The sequence below is a fragment of the Rhinopithecus roxellana genome, chromosome 9, assembly GCF_007565055.1.
Source record: "Rhinopithecus roxellana isolate Shanxi Qingling chromosome 9, ASM756505v1, whole genome shotgun sequence".
NCBI classification, from domain to species: Eukaryota; Metazoa; Chordata; class Mammalia; order Primates; family Cercopithecidae; genus Rhinopithecus; species Rhinopithecus roxellana.
The window spans coordinates 127,486,591-127,505,661 of NC_044557.1; the positions used below are offsets into that span (position 1 = coordinate 127,486,591).

The window sequence follows — 19,071 nt, forward strand, 5'->3', positions numbered from 1 at the left end:
AAAGTAGCTGCTGGTCAGAGGGACGGGGAGTGCTGGGAGAAAAATCAAGCCCGGAACAGGGTGGGGAGGGATGGGAGTGCCCCAAAGGAAAAACACATTTATTTTTTAAAAATTTTCTGTGGCCTAAGCCATAATATCACTGAAGTAAAGCTTCAACCTAATTTAAACCTTCCCCATTAAACTGAATTTTAAGTCATATATTATTGCTCCAATAAAGTTAATAGATTTTTTATAAAAATTCAAACAATGGAGAAAGGTTAAAATGAAAAGTCAGTTTTCTGACACCCCATCCCAGCTCCGACCATCACTTTTAAGATTGTTTTCTGTATCATCCCAAAAATGTGTATCCATATGTCAAATATAAAATTCAGTTCTACACATGTTTGCACTTCACATATCTTGAGGCCTCTCAGATCAGAACCCCTAGGACTGCCTCATTTTTCAAAATTGCTGCTTATTTTTTCATTGTATGAATTGGCTATAAATCCCTCTCTTGCTGATGCATGTCTAGGCTGATTTTTGCAAGACTTACAGTAAGACTCTGTGCCATACATTGGCATAATTTGGTGAGCAAATCTATAAGATAAATCCTTAGAAGAAATGGAACTGACATATCAAACTGTATGTGTATTTTAAATAGATATTACCAAAGTATCCTCTAAAAATGTCAGTTTACTTTTCCATCATCACAGCATCTGAAAAGTGCTTTTTTTTTTTTTTTTTTCCTGACAGAGTCTTGCTCTATTGCCCAGGCTGGAGTGGCACAATCTCTGCTCACTGCAAGCCCCACCTCCAGGGTTCAAACAGTTCTCCTGCCTCAGCAGCTAGGACTGCAGGCATGCCACCATGCCTGGCTAATTTTTGTATTTCTAGTAGTGATGGAGTTTTGTCATGTTGGCCAGGTTGGTCTCAAACTCCTGACCTCAAGTGATCCGCTCACCTCGGCCTCCCAAAGTGCTGGGATTACAGGCATGAGCCACTGCGCCCAGCATGGAAAGTGCTTTGAATTAACTTTTAATTTGACTAACTCGGAAGAAAACCCTTAATGATTATAACAGGAGATTGAAAGATCAGAATTCCAGGACCACATGTGAGCTGTAGGCAGGGCATTCCAGGTACCTAGAGCCTGTTTTCCAAAGTGAGGCAGAGCGTTCTCTTCTTTTGCATGTAAATCACATTCACATCTTGATTATTGTTTCCTGGGATGATTAAGTGGTCTGGAGAGACTCCTCACAAATGCCACATTTTCCATCCAGTTGTAAAATGCTAATAACCTGCTTCCAGTTTCAGAACACGTTTAGCTTCTTGAAAAAAGCAAAGGTTTCTTTTAAAGAAATGCTTTTGTGTGTGTGTGTGAGATGGAGTCTCACTCAGTCACCAAGGCTGGAGTGCAGTGGCGCAATCTCAGCTCACTGCAACCTCCACTTCCAGGCTCAAGTGATTCTTTGCCTCAGCCTCCTGAGTAGCTGGGATTACAGGCCCACACACCACTATACCCAGCTAATTTTTGTATTTTTAGTAGAGACGGGGTTTCACCATGTTGGCCAGGCTGTTCTCAAACTCCTGACCTCAGGTGATCTGCCTGCCTCAGCCCCCAAAATACTGGGATTGCAGGCGTGAGTCACCGAGCCAGGCCTGATTTGCTTTTTGTTTTTGTTTTTTTCTGTATTTAATGTTGAGCCTGCTCTGATTGTGGAACCAAACAAGAGGCTGCAACACTTGCCTTCAGAGGAACAAGTCCATGTAAAGCCAAAGCATCCCTCTGCCCCACCCTTCATACTCTCTGATGCAGGAATAGTTAATGGGGGTTGGCAGAAACCTGCATGACAGCCACTTCCTGGGTGATATTGGCAAGGTGCCCGTGCAGATGGCTTTAGTTTTCTCACCTCTCACATGAGGGAATTGCACTAGGGCCACAGGGCACAGGGTATGGGTGAGGTTTTCTCCATCTATATTCCACTTGCTTTACCTTACTTAAAGTTGGAGAATGGTCAAACACAAAAGCTAAAGGTTTGGGGAAACTTAGTTGGGACACTGCTCTTTGCTTCTGCATTTGTTCCGACGCAGCTGCTATCAGACAGCAGAGCTGTGCACAGAAAGAGCCAAAACAGGACTGACCACTTCCTCTGTCAACTCAGCTCTCATTTTGGCTGCAGAGAATAATGAAAGTGCCTATTAAAACCCAGCAAGAAGACAGCACTCTATAATAAGGAAAACCTCAGAGTACCATGTTTGAACTTCTGGCCTGCATTTCTGCAGAGAGGTTAAGCTGTTCTTCCCAACCACTGAAATCCTGATTTCTCATCTCTGCTTTCTAAATATAATGACACCAAACTAGTGCACCTTACCTTGGTCTTTTTAAGATCCCATCCAGTGCAGCATACGTGATATGTAGCTTCCCACTAGAAACGCTTTCTCTTCCCTGAAGCACATTCACTAAAGGCATGGAGCGTGTTGTACTGTATAGCCAGGAACTTCCTTTATATGAAGAATTGGAAATTGGAAGGAAAACTTAGGACCTGGGGTTTGGAGCCCTCTGGCCCAATTAGCATGCACAATTATTAAAAACCTACAAACGAGGCAACTGAGACATAGGCCAAGGTCCCAGAAAAATGTTCTCCCCTCTCACCCATTTTACACCCTTAATTGTAAGGCAGAATTTGGAAACAGCAATCCAACACCAGCATCAAACCAGGATGTGTTTGAATTAGTCTCATGTCCCATGGGACATCCAAGACTATGGGCTGTTGGCTAAAGTTGTGGATGGATTTTTTAGGCAGACTTTTCTGAACCAGTGGTTTGCCTGTGAATTTGGAACTACTTTAGGTGTCAGGGTATATTTGTTCCCTGTTCTTTCTGGCTTTCCTAATCCAGAATGTGGCAGCTGCTGCAAACAGTAAGAACATAGCTGCTGTGTTGCCTAAGGCCGTGTTTATGGAGAGATCGTTCCCCAGGTACGAGTCAAGATAATTAGCCAGAGGAGGTCTTTAGGAGTGCCTTCAGAGTCCATTGAAGACAGCTACCATTTGCCATGTCGTGGAGAAATCAGTTTCATCTACAAGGGCTGCATGTTAGCATCTATTTCAAAGTATCCCCAAGAATATTAACACCTGAGAAACTATAGGATCCTCAGAGGCCTAGAGTGGCCTGGAGGCAGTGAGGCAGGGGTGGGAGCTCCAAGAGTGAATTCTGACCTCTCACCAGCTGTAATTCCACCCCTGGAGAGCTTTAAGGATCTGTAAGCTCAGAGGAAGAATGCATTAGGTTGGAATGTAGTATGCTTGTCATAGAACCAGGCACATCTTTTCTGAATACAAAAATCATAATAGGCCGGGCACAGTGGCTCATGCCTGGAATCCCAGCACTTCAGGGGGCCAAGGTGGATGGATCACCTGAAGGTCAGGAGTTCAAGACCAGCCTGGCCAACATGTTGAAATCCTGTTTCCACTAAAAATACAAAAAATTAGCTGGGCATGGTGGTGGGTGCTTGTAATCCCAGCTACTTGGGAGGCTGATGCAGGAGAATCACTTGAACTCGGGAGGCGGAGTTTGCAGTGAGCTGAGATCCACCATTGCACTCCAGCCTGGGCAACAAGAGCAACACTTCATCAAAAAAAAAAAATTATAATATGTGTAGATAATGCCCAGTTATCCCTGTAAAGTCCACATTTCAGGGAGCTGTATTTCATCTGATGAGGTTTGTGTCGCTACATGCCTTTACTTCTGCTGGGCAAGGGAATGGGTAGGGAATGTTTGGGTATGCAGTGCTAGCCTCTGATGAGTATGTGCATAATGCAGCAAGTACTACTGAGTGTGGTGCCCCAAACTCATAGCCATCTAAGAAATAAAGAAAAATTAATCAGCGCGTGTGCTAATCCTTGAAGTCAAGCTTCCCTCCTAATACATAGTATCCCTTGTCAGATTTACCCAGTAAATGATAGGTAAGTAGTGATAGGGTGTAGATCTGATCAAAGTCACTGACTAACAGCTCCCACAGGAAAGCAAGAGAAAACAGAAGGAAGGAGAAAATCGCTTCCTTCCAGCTGCCTGAACACACGAAGTGTTTTTGTGCTGAGACCTACCATACAGTCTCAAGCAGAACCTCTTGATTCTCTTTGGTCATCTAGGGAATTAGAAGTGTTACCGATTATGTTGCTAAAAGATCCCTGGTCTCCTCACAGATTGGAAAATGTACCAGTGGCAATTTGTGGGAACTAGAGATAGAAGGAAGAACAATTGAAGCAAGATAACGATCTGCCTAGAGCTATTTGATTTCAGGGGCAGCTTTGAGATAAAATGCATGTTTAGAGAGGTTGAAAATGGAGAGAGTAGCTGAAATTATAGACTATTAGCGCTGCAAGGGGCCTTCACAATGATGTCATTGGCCATTTTCTAAAGGAGGAAACTCAGGCGGAGCAGGCTGACAGCTGGTGAAGTGTTCACTCCACTGCTCATCCTCCAATTGGAGCAGAAGCAAAAAGGGGCATACTGGTGGCATCAGGAGACCCTTGTAGTAAAGACAAGGAAGACAGAAACAATAGACATGGGGAAATAAGCCTAAGGTTTAAAGAAGAGACTAGCCAGGAAACCGATCTGTTATGAACCTCCCTGACCGACTGGACTTGGGATGGGAAGGAGTCCTGAACGTAGGCAGGTTGTCCTTGTCTCTGAGGGTACTGATGAAAGCATTGACCAGGGCTCTGATCACATCCCACTCCCTTCCCCCAGCCTCAGCTTCTGTCGTGTTGATGATAAATTGAGAATCAAACACCATGCTGGTGACGGTTTCTGCTGCCCAGAATGCAGAAAGGTCAGGAAGTGGATGTGTGCTCATGGCTCCCTTTTCTCCTGCTCATCAGGCTGGGAGTTTGGTGGCTGAGGCTTACAGTAGCCCCATAAGTAGGTGGTCTTGCCCTCCCTTTTTTTTATCCAGGAGACGGCAAGTGATCCTCCTCCTCCTCTCAGCCTCTTCTGCCAGAGGGAGGAGGGAGAGGAAGTGAATCATCTGCCCTAGCCTCCGTCTGTCCCCGTTGCTTTCCTGGGGAGCGTGGGATGGGGAGACCTGTGGACTGCAGGGTTTCAGCACCTGCTGAAATCACTGCCATCTGGATCTTCCTTCCTCTGGCTTGCTGTTTCTTGTGCACCCTCCATTCTGACTACTGAGGGGAAAATTCGTGGGCATATAAAAGTGACTGGTCCAGACTGCACCATCACTGCTTGATTTATTATTAACTTTAGCCCTCCTGGAAGGGGTGTAAATCATTCACTCAGCCTTGCTGCCAGGGGCCCCACCTGTCATTAGCAAATGGGAAGGACAACTCCCTATGATCTTGATGAACCACAGGGAAACAAAGATTGCTTACTGCAGATGGGAAAGTGGGCAAGGGGAGCTTAAGAAACACAGTGCTCCCCTCTTGAATTTCTTTTTCACTTGCGACAGTCTCACTCTGTAGCCTAGGTGGGAGTGTGGCGGCACAATCTCGGCTCCCTGCAATTTCTGCCTCCTGGGTTCAAGCGATCCTCTCCCCTCAGCCTCCTGAGTAGCTGGGATTATAGGTGTGCACCACCACGCCCAGCTAATTTTTGTATGTTTTGTAGAGTTGGGGGTTCGCCATGTTGCCCAGGCTGGTCTCGAATTCCTGAGCTCAAGTGGTCCTCCTGCCTTGGCCTCCCAAAGTGCTGAGATTACAGGCATAAGCCACCGTGCCCATTTCCTCTTGAGTTTATGATAGATGATGGAGCCCAGGAGGATATTGGTGCAGAGACCCCACAGTCTTGTTCAGCTACCCAGCGCTTTTCTTTGCATGAACCCATTGGTTCTCAGCTCCTGTGTTCAACAGGTTGCATGTGCTGAGTTTGTCCTCCTGTGAGCGTTGCGTTCAAGGTTTTGCCCTGCTGTCGCTCACTAATGCAGCCTCGGTCACTGAGGCTGGGGCACGAATGTCAGCCCATGGCCATCCATCTTGCTCCCTAGAGAGGCCCTCCTCCCTGTGGAGCAGCAGAAATAGGGAGACCCAGTCTTGATCTGAACGGCTTGCAACTGGTGTGTGAGCCTCAGGGGTCTATTCTGCTCCCTCTTGGGTTGGAGACAGCAGAGAAGGGCTCAGTGTGAGCTAGAAGATTATTAACTGTTCAGGAGAAGCCCTGGAAATGTCCTGTGCACCTGAGTGAGGTGACACAAGACTCATAATTTGCTTCCTTTGGGGCCTTCTACCCCTTGTCTGCTCCTATGCATTTGTTCTGCCTTTTGGTTTGTTTTCTGGTCCCACTGCCGAGGTGTGGAAAGGCATAGAGACACTCCATGCTCTGCCGTTAGGGTGATGTGGCACGGAGAACTCAATGAGGGGTACACATCCTAAGTACACATTTTCTTAGGGCTGCAACCTATTATTATCATTATTGTTTTTAGATGACGTTTCACTCTGTCCCCCAGGCTGAAGTGTAGTGGCGCAATCTTGGCTCACTGCAACCTCCGTCTCCCAGGCTCAAGCGATTCTCCTGCCTCAGACTTCTTAGTAGCTGGGATTACAGGCACGCACCACCATGCCCAGCTAATTTTTGTATTTTTAGTAGATATGGGATTTCACCATGTTGGCCAGGCTGGTCTCACTCTCCTGACCTCAAGTGATCCATCCACCTCAGCCTCCCAAAGTGCTGGGATTAGAGGTGTGAGCCACCACATCCAGTCTGCAAGTCATATTTCTTTCATATTTTAACCCTCAAGATAATAGGATGCATTTTACAGACTATGAATATGATTTATTATGTCTTTTATCCCCCTAAAAGCTGCTATTAAAATAGCAGATAACACCTTAGAGCTGTCCTGAGAATACAGGAAATGAGTATTATTTCAGTTTGCCCTTTGCTCTAATAGTGTATATCTCATATATATATATTTTTTAACTTAAACTCTTCTTTCATTGTGAAGCCACTATTTTATATCTTGATGCCAAGAGTGAGGTCAGCCCTCACCTTTGTAGAGACTGGACCTTCATCTCACCATTCTGTGCACTACCTAGAAAGGTTTTCTGATTGTCCCCATGCCCTGCAGACACCTGTGACCCTGAGTGAGCCTTTGCCCAGGCAGACTCTTTATCCACATGCACCACTTCGGAAACTGTGGGGCCTTGGGAAGACTCACTTTTCTTTAAGATCCATTTTCTTTTTCTAAAATCGTGACCTTCCTGCTTTCTACAATCTCTGTGGGCCTGCCTTACCCACTAAGCCGGCGGGGTATGCGTGAAATCTCCAGGGACCGCATACGAAAAAGGGAGAATTTCTTTTTTTTTTTTTGAGATGGAGTCTCCCTCTTGTTTTCCAGGCTAGATTACAGTGATGCAATCTCGGCTCACTGCAACTTCGTCCTCCCAGGTTCAAGTGATTCTCCTGCCTCAGCCTCCTGAGTAGCTGGGATTACAGGCATCTGCCACCACGCCCGGCTAGTTTTTGTATTTTTAATAGAGATGGGGGTTTTGCCATGTTGACCAGGCTGGTCTCGAACTCCTGATCTCAGGTGATCTGCCCACCTCGGACTCCTGGGATTGCAAGCATGAGCCGCCATGCCCAGCCAAAAGGGAGAATTTTACCATTGGCCAATGACACCCTCTATAAACCTGACTTTTAAAAAATTCCACTGCAACCACATGTGTTCAAGTTTGTTATTGCTGTTGCAACATTGTTTGCAAAATATTGGAAGCAATTTAAGTGTCCATCAAAAAGGGATGGTTAAATGAATGATGATACTTGCATATGATGATATATTATGGTAAGACTATTTAAAATAATTAAATAGATCTGCATATTTGATTAAAAAGTCTCTCCAAGATGTGAAAGAAAAGCATTATTCCAAGCAGCAGCCGCTGTTTGCTCTTTTCTATGTAATTGTGTGTGTGTGTGTGTGCGCGTGCGCGCGTGTGCACGTTTGTTTGGATTGTTGGAGGGATGCATGAAACACTACTGGCAGTGGTTTCCTCTGATAAGAGAGGCTGGGTGCTGAGGGACATGCTAGGAGGAAGACTTAATTGTCAATCTATACCTTTTTTGCATTTTCACTTTTTCCATTGTGCATATATTGTCTATTCGAGAAATAGAAAAGAAGTAAAATAAAATTAATTGCTTTGACCAAATAAATAAATAAAGGAAAAAAAGTCTGCAGGATCCTGGAATTGAGTGGCATTGCTTGGCCTGATGGTTTCTGTCTCTCCTCTTCAGGTCCCTCGTCAGAGCTGGCTCACTCGCCCACCAACAGTGGGAAGAAGCTCTTTGCTCCTGTTCCATTTCCTTCAGGCTCCACTGAGGATGTGTCCCCTAGTGGACCCCTGCAACCCCCTCCACTCCCCCAGAAAAAGATAGTGAGCCGGGCAGCCTCTTCGCCGGATGGCTTCTTCTGGACCCAAGGCTCCCCTAAGCCCCAAACAGCAAGCCCCAAACTGAATCTAAGCCACTCAGAAACCAACGTCCACGACGAGTCTCACTTTAGCTACTCGTTGAGCCCCGGGAACCGCCACCATGCTGTCTTCTCCTCTTCTGATCCTCTGGAGAAAGCTTTCAAAGGCAGTGGCCACTGGGTTCCAGTAGCAGGGCTGGCGGGCAACAGAGGTGGCTGTGGGAGCCCTGGCCTCCAGTGCAAAGGGACCCCATCCGCCTCGTGCTCCCAGCTGAGTGTGTCCAGTCAAGCCTCCACCGGGAGCACCCAGTTTCAGCTGCACGGTCTCCTAAGCAACATCAGCAGCAAGGAGGGCACCTACGCCAAGCTGGGGGGACTCTACACCCAGTCCCTGGCCCGCCTTGTAGCCAAATGTGAGGACCTCTTCATGGGCGGCCAGAAAAAGGAGCTCCACTTCAATGAGAATAACTGGTCACTCTTCAAGCTGACTTGTAACAAACCCTGCTGTGACTCGGGGGATGCCATTTATTACTGTGCCACCTGCTCTGAGGACCCCGGCAGCACCTATGCTGTGAAAGTAGGTACCACTCCCTCTTTCCATTCTGCTGTGCCACTGGCTGGTGCTGGCTTGGGTAGAATTGTGGCTTGAGCAAGTCATTTCTCCTGTCTGGGCATCAGGAGGGGAGTTGATTCCTAAGCATTCTTTTTTCTTTTTTTTCTTTTTAAGATGGAGTCTCACTTTGTGGCCCAGGCTGGAGTGCAGTTGCACAATCTTGGCTCACTGCAGCCTCCGCCTCCCACATTAAAGCGATTCTCCTGCCTCAGCCTCCTGAGTAGCTGGGATTATCTGTGTGCACCACCATGCCCAGCTAATTTTTGTATATTTAGTAGAAATGGGGTTTCGTCATGTTGGCCAGACTGGTCTCGAACTCCTGACCTCAGATGATCCACCCACCTCGGCCTCCCAAAGTGCTGGGATTCCAGGTGTGAGCCACCATCCCTGACCCCTAAGCATTCTTTTAACACTTAGTGCTCAACAACTTCACTCACTCTCTGCCCCAGGACATGGGGCAATGAGATTTGTAGTATGAATATAAGACACATTCTGTGCTTTAGCTGAGTTAAGAAAACAGTTGCCTTTCAGTGCAACAGAGAGTTTATTCATGTATTGACCAGGTTTTTATTGAGTGTCTACTATATGCCAGGTACTTTGCCACAGTCTGAGTATGTAGGGGTGAACATAAGCTTCCTTATAGAGCTATGATGTAGTGAGGGAGATGGATAAAGAGGTCATTCTTCTAATGTTAGATCCAGAAGGAGCATTCGACCTAGGAATCATCTTGAACAATAATAGTAATAATATCATTTGTGTGAGCCTTCACTCTACAACTAGACTCTTACCTCTAATCCTAGCAGTAATCCTACAGGTTAGGTAGGTTTTACAGATGGGGGATCTGAGGCTCAAAGTAGTTAAATAATTTGTCCATAGCTAGTTGGTGACTAAAAGGATTTGAGCTCTGGTGTGTCTGTCTCCAAAGCCTAAGTTATATCCCTACCAGTTAAGATAAATGAAGCTCAGAGACATTAAGTGACTAGCTGAGGGTAGCACAGCTCTTTAACCTTTGATGCTGGTTCAGGCCTCTTGCTACCCACACGGCGTTGCCCTGTCAGAGTGCAGCTCTGTGTGAGCCAGTTGAGCCATCTGCACCCATTTGGGCCACTGGGGTCTCTAGCATGAACTCCAGTCCTTCCTGTGGCCCTATTCTCATCTTTTGCTCTTCCTTGATTACCTATTGAGCCCCTGGCCCTTCTATAAATGTAGGCTTTTACTGGGAGTCAGCAGGGAGACCCTGAGCTGTCTTCTCTCATCCCCTGTCCTAAGACATCCTTTTCCTTCCAGTTAGAAAAGTGCAAAGATAGCATGAAATAATATTTAGGTAATAATATTGCTACTATTAATAATATTATTCAGTATACATAAATAATATATAGTAATTACAATTAATAGTAATCATACTAATGTTCATTATATATTATAATTATTTATTATTTATATATACTGAATATTATCAATAGTAGTAGTAATAGTATTATTATAAATAATATGTACTGAATAATATTATTCAGTATCAAGAGACAGCTGGCCTTTCTATTTGGAAGAGGAAAAAGCCTGGTGGAAGAGATTGAATCGCTCTTGCTCATGGGATAGAAAATGAGGTGATCCTTCTGTAAGAAGGGGCCCTTGGGACAAACGGTTTTGTTTTTATTTTTTTATTATTTATTTATTTATTTAGAGAGAGAGTCTCGCTCTGTGCCCAGGCTGGAGTGCGTGTGTGATCTTGGCTCACTGCAACCTCCACCACCCGGGTTCAAGCGATTTTCCTGCCTCAGACTCCTGAGTAACTGGGACTACAGGTGCCCCCCACCAAGCCTGGCTAATTTTTGCATTTTCAGTAGAGATGGGGGTTTCACAGTATTGGCCAGATTGGTCTCGATCTCCTGACCTTGTGATCCACCTGCCTCAGCCTCCCAAAGTGCTGGGATTACAGGCGTGAGCCACCGCGCCCGCCAGTTTTGTTTTTCACATCCATAAGTAATTGTGCTGTGCAGCTTGGATTCTAGGACCCCATATATTCATGCAGAATTAGCCGTATTCTCTAATAAACAACACAAAAGAAATTTAATTTTCCTTAAGAATGTTCAAAACAAGTGTTGCTCCTTATTTCATGAGCAATAGAAGCCACACAGAAACCAAAAGATAAGCCTTAGGCCGCTAAACAAGAGCCGCAGGGGTTTCCTATTTGAATTTGCTGGAGACTGGTAGCGCAAGGACCATCTCTGTGCCACGTGAGAAAGGAAATTTGGAGACTAGCATCCAATATGCAGAGGATGGTAATTCTTGGAACGAGGTTACCAGGAACAATATCAATTTGCAAATGTGCCTGGCCCGGTCACTGGGGGGTGGGCCGTGGGGGCCTGGAGCATCATTTCGCACGGGCAGCTGTTCCACTTCATTAGCTCTCCAGTCTAGACGAAATACAGTCATCTGGGGATCCGCAAGAGGGGGAGTGGGTCTCCCTTCCCAGCCAGCGAGCTGCCTGTCTGAGACTGAGCGCATTTCATCTGCGCATGTTAAGCAGGGAGCCGGCACTGAGGGCAGACGGAGCCTCATTTGCGGTTGCGGAGTTCCAGTTAACAATAGCAGGCTCACACCTGCTCCTTGCTGATGCTGGAACCTACTACCTTGGGCTCAGCGCCCTGCAGCAGTGAGGAGATAAAACTGGTTCTTGTAGCTCCACCGCATGAATAGGTGACAGGAAAAAAAAAAAAAAAAAAACCATTAGCTGTGTGCGTTTTCGAAGCAGTTTCATTTCTCAGCCATCTAGACAGTCATTCTAGTTTGGTGATTAGGGACCCATTTTAAGCTGCTGGGCCTTTTTTATTTCACAGACATGATTTAGCCCAGACTTTCGCCTGTGAATGAGGCCCTGACTCCAAAGTTTAAATGAGTCCTGGCTCAGCAAAACGTTTGAAACTTGAGCTGAACCAAGGGTCTACGTAAAGTTCTAGAGCTAAAAATCCGAGTGCAGGGCCCCCTGAAAATGAAACGAGGGTGGGGGCGGGGAGTAGGGAGATGGAGATGGAGAAGAAGCCACTCCCTGCCCCACCGCCTCTTCCCCCATCCAGTACTGCAGAATGATCTCCAGCGAGGGCCCAGAGCTCACTCACGGGGCTGGTTAGCATGCGCCCTAAGCAGCCCTCTCGGTTGCTGGGCTTTGAGGAAGCTGCGGAGTCTTGCCAAAGGCCCACTGCACTGATTTTGAAATGCATCCAACCCAGTTGCCATTTACTCTGCTCCTTCATTTACATCTCTGTGCAAAATGTCAGCAGCCTGACTGGAGCTCCAGGCCTCAAGTGTTTGCTGGGCCCGGGCCTTTCATACCGCTGAGAAAAAGGGGCCTTGGAAACTCTTCCCAGGCCCCTGGGCAGCTGTGCTCTTCGGGTTTGCACAATACCTGCAAGCCAGCTCTGGATGCCTCCGCACCACCAGAGGGCTATAGCCGAGATGGCAAGAGCAGTCACCATAGCAACCCTTCCCATTGTGCTGGCCCTGGGCTGGGCCTGGCGCTGAGAGCCATGCCTGCATCATTTCATCTGATCCTCACAATGGCCCTACGAGGAAGTACTATCCCTGCCCCTGTCGTTCAGAGGAGAAAACATGCTTTGAGATAAATACCGTCCATCTTCATTATTTATGGATTCTGTATTTGCAAAATCATCTACCCACTCAAATTTATTTGTAATTCCAAAATCAATACTCGAAGCACTTTCCAGTGATTTATGGATATGTGTAAGGCAAGGAAAAATGTGAGTGACCTGATGTTTTAGTTTGTTCTCACGCTGCTAATAAAGACATACCTGAGACTGGGTAATTTACAAAGGAAAGAGGTTTAATTGACTCACAGTTCAGCATGGCTGGGGAGGCCTCAGGAAACTTACAATCATGGTGGAAGGGGAAGCAAACACGTCCTTCTTCATATGGCAGCAGCAAGGAGAAGCCAAGCCAAAGGGGGAAAAGCAGCCAGGTGCGGTGGCTCATACCTGTAATCCCAGCACTTTGGGAGGCTGAGGCAAGTGGATCATGAGGTCAGGAGTTCAAGACCAGCCTGACCAACATGGTGAAACCCTATGTCTACTAAAAAATAACATACAAAAATTAGCCAGGTGTGGTGGCAGGCACCTGTAATCCCAGCTACTCGGGAAGCTGAGGCAGGAGAATCACATGAAACTAGGAGGAGGAGGTTGCAGTGAGCCAAGATGTGCCACTGCACTCCAGCCTGGGCAACAGAGCAAGACTCCGTCTCAAAAAAAAAAAAAAAAAAAAAAAAAGTGGGGGGTGGGTAGCGGAGAAAGCACCTTATAAAGCCATCAGATCTTATGAGAACTCACTCACTATCATGAGGACAGCACCAGGTTCCTCCCACCACACGTGGGGATTATGAGAACTACAAGATGAGATTCGTGTGGGGACACGGCCAAACTGTATCACCCAACGTGCATGTTTCCAGCTGAAGGGGAATGAGGTGACAGTCTCCCATCTTGTTTCAGCCCTCATCCAGGAAGCAAGGGTGTTTTTCTGCAGTCTACTTAGTGTCTTGTTTTTCACATTTATGTGCTTTTTGTTTGTCAATGAAAAGAGTCCAACTCCGTAAAACATTTGAAGAGATTTATTCTGAGCCAAATATAAGTCACCTGTGGCCCATGACACAGCCCTCAGGAGATCCTGAGACCATGTGCCCAAAGTGGTCGGGCCACAACTTGGTTTTGTACATTTTAGGGAGACATAGGTATCAATCAATACATGTATGATGTACATTGAAGTTGAGGGGGCCAGGGGAAGATTCCAAGTCATAGGTGGATTCAAAGATTTTCTGATTGGCACTTGGTTGAGTTATTATCCTTAGAAAGGAATGTCTGGGTTATGAGAAGGGGTTATGGAGATCAAGCCTTTATCATACAGATGAAGCCTCCAGGTGGCAGGCTGCAGTGAGAACAGATTTTATCAGACTTGAAAAGTCTGCTCTGTCAGTAATTCCAACAGGGAGGAGGGTAGCAGGAGGCATGTCCAGCTCCCCCTTCCCATCATGGCCTGAACTCATTTTTTTAGATTAACTTTGGAATGCCTTTGGCTGAGAGGAAGGGTCCATTTCAGATTGTTGGAAGGCCTGAGAATTTTATTTTTGGGTTTACATGTTGTTGATTTTGCTGTTTAAAATGGCCGAAGCTGGATCATCTGAGGTCAGGAGTTCGAGACCAGCCTGACCAACATGGTGAAACCCTGTCTCAACTAAAAATACAAAAAAAATTAGTCGAGTGTGGTGGCAGGCACCTGTACTCCCAGCTACTCAGGAGGCTGAGGCAGGAGAATCGCTTGAACCTGGGAGGCAGAGGTTGCGGTGAGCCGAGATCGTGCCACTGCACTCCAGCCTGGATGACAGACAGACTCCATCTCAAAATATATATAATAAAATAAAGTAAAATGGTCCCAGCATAGGGCTGAAGTGCTGTCCAGTGTTCCCAGCCACCACAAGGCTGGGATGTGCCTCATGGATAAAAACATGTGTGTTAGATAAGCTTTGTTCAGGGATGAGCTCTAGTGCTGTTGCCTGTGAATTCATGTTAATGAATATTAACATGTTAATGTACATGTAACGTGTTAATGTATTTTAAACATGTAATGTATATTAAACAAGGTATCTCTAAACAGAAGCACACGTGAAACAAGGTTGAACACTGGTGGGTTAATGAAAAATTGTGGCCAGAAGTTCCCAGGAAACTTACCTTGTATTTCCCCTAAGCAATGGTTCTCTATTCACTAATTCAGTGTTTATGGCTTCTTCATAGAACACAACTCCTGCAAATAATGAAAATCCCCTGTAACTTGCCAACGGTTACAGAGCTAATACTTAAACCCAGGCCTTTTTTCACTCCAGAGCCCGTGCTTTTGACCTCTGGAACACTTCTCTGTTGTATAGTCCGGAGCAAATGATTTAACTGCTGGAAGCCCCAGTTTCCTCCTCTGTAATAGCATCTTCCTCCTTGGATTTAATGAGATTGAATGGGATGCTGCATGGAGCCCTCACCGTTGGCACAGTCCTTGCATATGCAAGAGCCCGATCTATATGTGTTAGGGGTGAGACAATAACAGTGATGTCCTTCCCACATCTCCATTGACAACACAGCTGCGTACATGCAAGACGCTTTCTTTGAGGACCCCCTCCATTGCCGCAAATTTCCTTTAGTTTAATAGTGCTCCAGAAGCCTGCATTTAAAAACCAAGTGCAGGCCAGGCACCGTGGCTCATGCTTGTAATCCCAGCACTTTGGGAGGCTGAGGCGGGAAGATCACTTGAACCCAGGAGTTCAAGACAAGCCTGGGCAACATGGGATAACCTTGTCTGTACAAAAATTTCCAAAAATTAGTTGGACATGGTGGTGCACACCTCTAATCCCAGCTACTCAGGAGCCTGAGGCAGGAGAATTGCTTAAAACTGGGAGGTCAAAACTGCAGTGAGCTGTGATTGCACCACTGAACTCCCGCCAGTCTCAAAAAGTGAAAAATAAATAAAAACCGAGTACTGTTGAGTAGGCCAGAATAAGAAAGAGCCTGAACAATGCCTTTTAGACATGTATTTCAAAATCGTTTTTGTTAGTGTAATAGGAAGCAATGTCTGGGGTAAATGTCTTCCCCTTTTATTACCATTCTGCTTTTATAATAGATTACTAAATTAATGTGTTACCCACCATTCCCCACAATTAGCTTTGAAAACGTCTCTTGGAGGCTGAGCTCTTGTATGCCAGGTTTCATGCTGAGAAGGTTTGTACAGCTGCAATATAAATAAATCTCCGTGAAAAGGTGCTTGCAATAGAACTTCTAAAAGTATCGCCTGTAAGCATTGAGGCACTTCAAAAACACTGCTTCATCATCATTCCAACACTGCAGCCTGAAGGCAGGGTTATTTTGGGAGTGTTTGCAGGATAATATTTTATGGGTAGATGTGAGATGCCTTTCTTCTCACATCTGATCTTTGTCTTTCTACAAAGCCTGGGTGAGTTGCACAATAATATTTATTTGAGAGAGGAGACTTCAGTCCCTTTCAGGGTAATGATAGGGAGATTGAGGCCTGACAGAGGGCCATTACGGCTGGTTCAAGACTCGCTAGTTGAGTGGCAGCCAGATGTGAACTAGGATTGCTAGAGGTCCCCAGGTGGCTGGCACTGTCATTTGTGTAAGAAGAGATGGAGGAGGCGAGAAAGACAGTTGTGTGGATCCCCAGCTACCCTTCCCACAGAGGAGCTTGAGATCTTCCATCTTGTTTTTCCTACCTTCATCTCAGAGGGTACCCTGGGGTTCCTCTGAGGGTTCCTTCTGGTCCCCTCTTCCCTGGAGAACTTTCTGGTTTCTTTCAGCTGCTGTGACTCACCTTGGAGGAAAAGTGTCTGGGAAGTGAGGCTGCTTTCTTACAAACGCTATTCAGCTTCGTGAGAATTTGTCCACACTGTGCACAGAGGGATGTCTTCCTACCAGTACCTCCCTACCACGCTGTGTGTTGCTCAGCAGGGACCCCACTCACTGGGTCGTACGGTCATTTTATGTTTAACTTTTTAAGAAATTGACAAACTGCTCCAAAGGGTCTGCCCCATTTTGCATTCCCACCAGCAATGTGTGAGGATTCCCATTTCTGCTCATCCTCATAGACGCTTGGAACTGTCTTTTATTAGAACTCATTCTAGTGGGCATGGACTGATATCTCATTGTGGTTTTGATTTGCAGTTCCCTGATGACTAATGATGTCCAACATCTTATCACATGCTTGTGGCCATTTACAAATTTTTTTGGTGAATTGCCTATTCATATCTCTTGCCCATGTTTTTTGTTGTTTTTTTTTTCTTTTTTCTCTATGCCATGATTCTGTATCCTTTTTTGTTTGTATTATTGAGTTGTAAAAGAGTGGTTTTTATATATATAAATTCCGGAAACAAGTCCCTTATCAGATACATTTTGGCAGATATTTTCTCCCAGTCTGTTACTTGTCTTTCCACTTTCTTAATGGTGCCTTTTGAAGCACAAAAGTTTAGAACTTTGAGGTTAAGTTTGTGATTTTTTTTTCTTTTGTGAACGATGCTATTGGTGTGGTATTTAAGAAATATTTGCCCAACCCAAGGCCCCAAAGTTTCTGTCCCATGTTTTCTTCTAGCATGTGTACGGATTGCTCTTACCCTCAAGCCTATGTGGATAGGTTTATTGCACGTAGATACTCAAATGTTTCCACACTCTTTGTTGGGCAGAACCATGGGCCCCACTCTTGATTTCACTTCTCCTTCTCCCCACAGATCTGCAAAACCCCTGAGCCCAAAACAGTCTCCTACTGCAGCCCGTCCGTGCCCGTGCACTTTAACATCCAGCAGGACTGCGGCCACTTCGTCGCCTCGGTGCCCTCTAGCATGCTCACCTCCCCCGACGCGCCCAAGGACCCCGTGCCTGCCCTACCCGCACACCCCCCTGCCCAGGAGCAGGACTGCGTGGTCGTCATCACCCCGAGAGGTGCCGCATCAGACCGCCTCCGACTTCGTGCGGGATTCGACGGCCAGCCACCAGGCGCAACCCGAGGCCTACGAGCGGCGCGTGTGCTTCCTGCTTCTGCAACTCTGCAACGGGCTGGAGCACCTGAAGGAGCACGGCATCATCCACCGGGACCTGTGCCTGGAGAACCTGCTGCTGGTGCACTGCACCCCCGCGGCCGCCCCCGGGCCCACCCCCGCCACCGCCGCGCCTCCCTGCTCCTCTGCCGCCCTGCCTGCTGGTGGCACTCTCGGCCCCGCAGCCGGCCCCGCCTCCCCAGAAGGGCCCCGGGAGAAGCAGCTGCCCAGACTCATCATCAGCAACTTTTTGAAGGCCAAGCAGAAGTCGGGCGGCACTCCAAACCTGCAGCAGAAGAAGAGCCAGGCCCGGCTGGCCCCCGAGATCGTGTCTGCCTCCCAGTACCGCAAGTTCGATGAGTTCCAGACAGGCATCCTCATCTACGAGCTGCTGCACCAGCCCAACCCGTTCGAGGTGCGCGCCCAGCTGCGGGAGCGGGACTACCGGCAGGAGGACCTGCCGCCGCTGCCTGCGCTGTCCCTCTACTCACCCGGCCTGCAGCAGCTGGCACATCTGCTGCTGGAGGCCGACCCCATCAAGCGTATCCGCATCGGCGAGGCCAAGTGTGTGTTGCAGTGCCTGCTGTGGGGGCCCCGGCGCGAGCTGGTGCAGCAGCCGGGCACCTCGGAGGAGGCGCTGTGCGGCACGCTGCACAACTGGATCGACATGAAGCGGGCCCTGATGATGATGAAGTTTGCGGAGAAGGCGGTGGATCGCAGGCGGGGCGTGGAGCTGGAGGACTGGCTTTGCTGCCAGTACCTGGCGTCCGCGGAGCCCAGGGCCCTTTTACAGTCGCTAAAGCTCCTGCAGCTTTTGTGAGCCAAGCCCCAGCCTGCACTGTCGCTGCCCCTTCCCTGCCTAACCCTTTCCTGTCTTGCCTTGGAAGCGCCCATGTCTCCCTAGGAAATGGTACAGATGACTGGTATACCTGGATGTAAAATATATAAATATATAGAGAGGAAATACATATACCATATATAAATACGAAAGACTAAGGATGCTGTCGCCCGTCCACACTGGTCTACTCTCTGCACCAAGTCCTCCCTGTTTTCTTCTGTAATTATGTACATTTCTAGCTCCATGCAACGTCCTGAGGACAGTTCTGTGAACAGAATGCAGCCTGGACACTGGCCTTGATACCTTGTTTAGGATTTCTTCACCCTTTTGTCAAATTGTTATTTAAAGAAAAAAAAAAAGAAGAAAACTTCATTAAAATTTTTTTTTGGTTGAGTCATGAGCAAAGCCCTTTATCCTTAAGTGCCTGAGTGCATTAATATGCTTGGTGAGTAAAACGGACCTGCCTTTGGTCTTACGCTTTTCAGGAGATAGAGCAGCAGTCTACAAAGGACCAGGCAAGTGGGTACCAATTAATCTTCCCTGTTTCTCTTCCCACCTGGAAGCCTCCTGGAAAGAATCCAGACACAGCCGCTGTGATCCCAGTGGTTTGGAATTCAAACCCATTTCCAGTTTGCTAAAGCTGGTTG

The 19,071-nt window shown here is 47.0% G+C and overlaps 1 protein-coding gene across 1 annotated transcript in view; it reads left to right on the forward strand.

The window, feature by feature from the left end:
• Positions 1-18,824, forward strand: part of PRAG1 (PEAK1 related, kinase-activating pseudokinase 1) — a 66,170-nt gene extending 47,346 nt beyond the window's left edge. Inside the window, 3 exon segments of the mRNA XM_010380101.2 lie at positions 8,212-8,963; positions 17,281-17,484; positions 17,486-18,824. Coding sequence (XP_010378403.2) covers positions 8,212-8,963; positions 17,281-17,484; positions 17,486-18,406 — 1,877 coding nt within the window. The 3' untranslated portion in view covers positions 18,407-18,824.
• Positions 18,825-19,071: the final 247 nt, after the last annotated feature.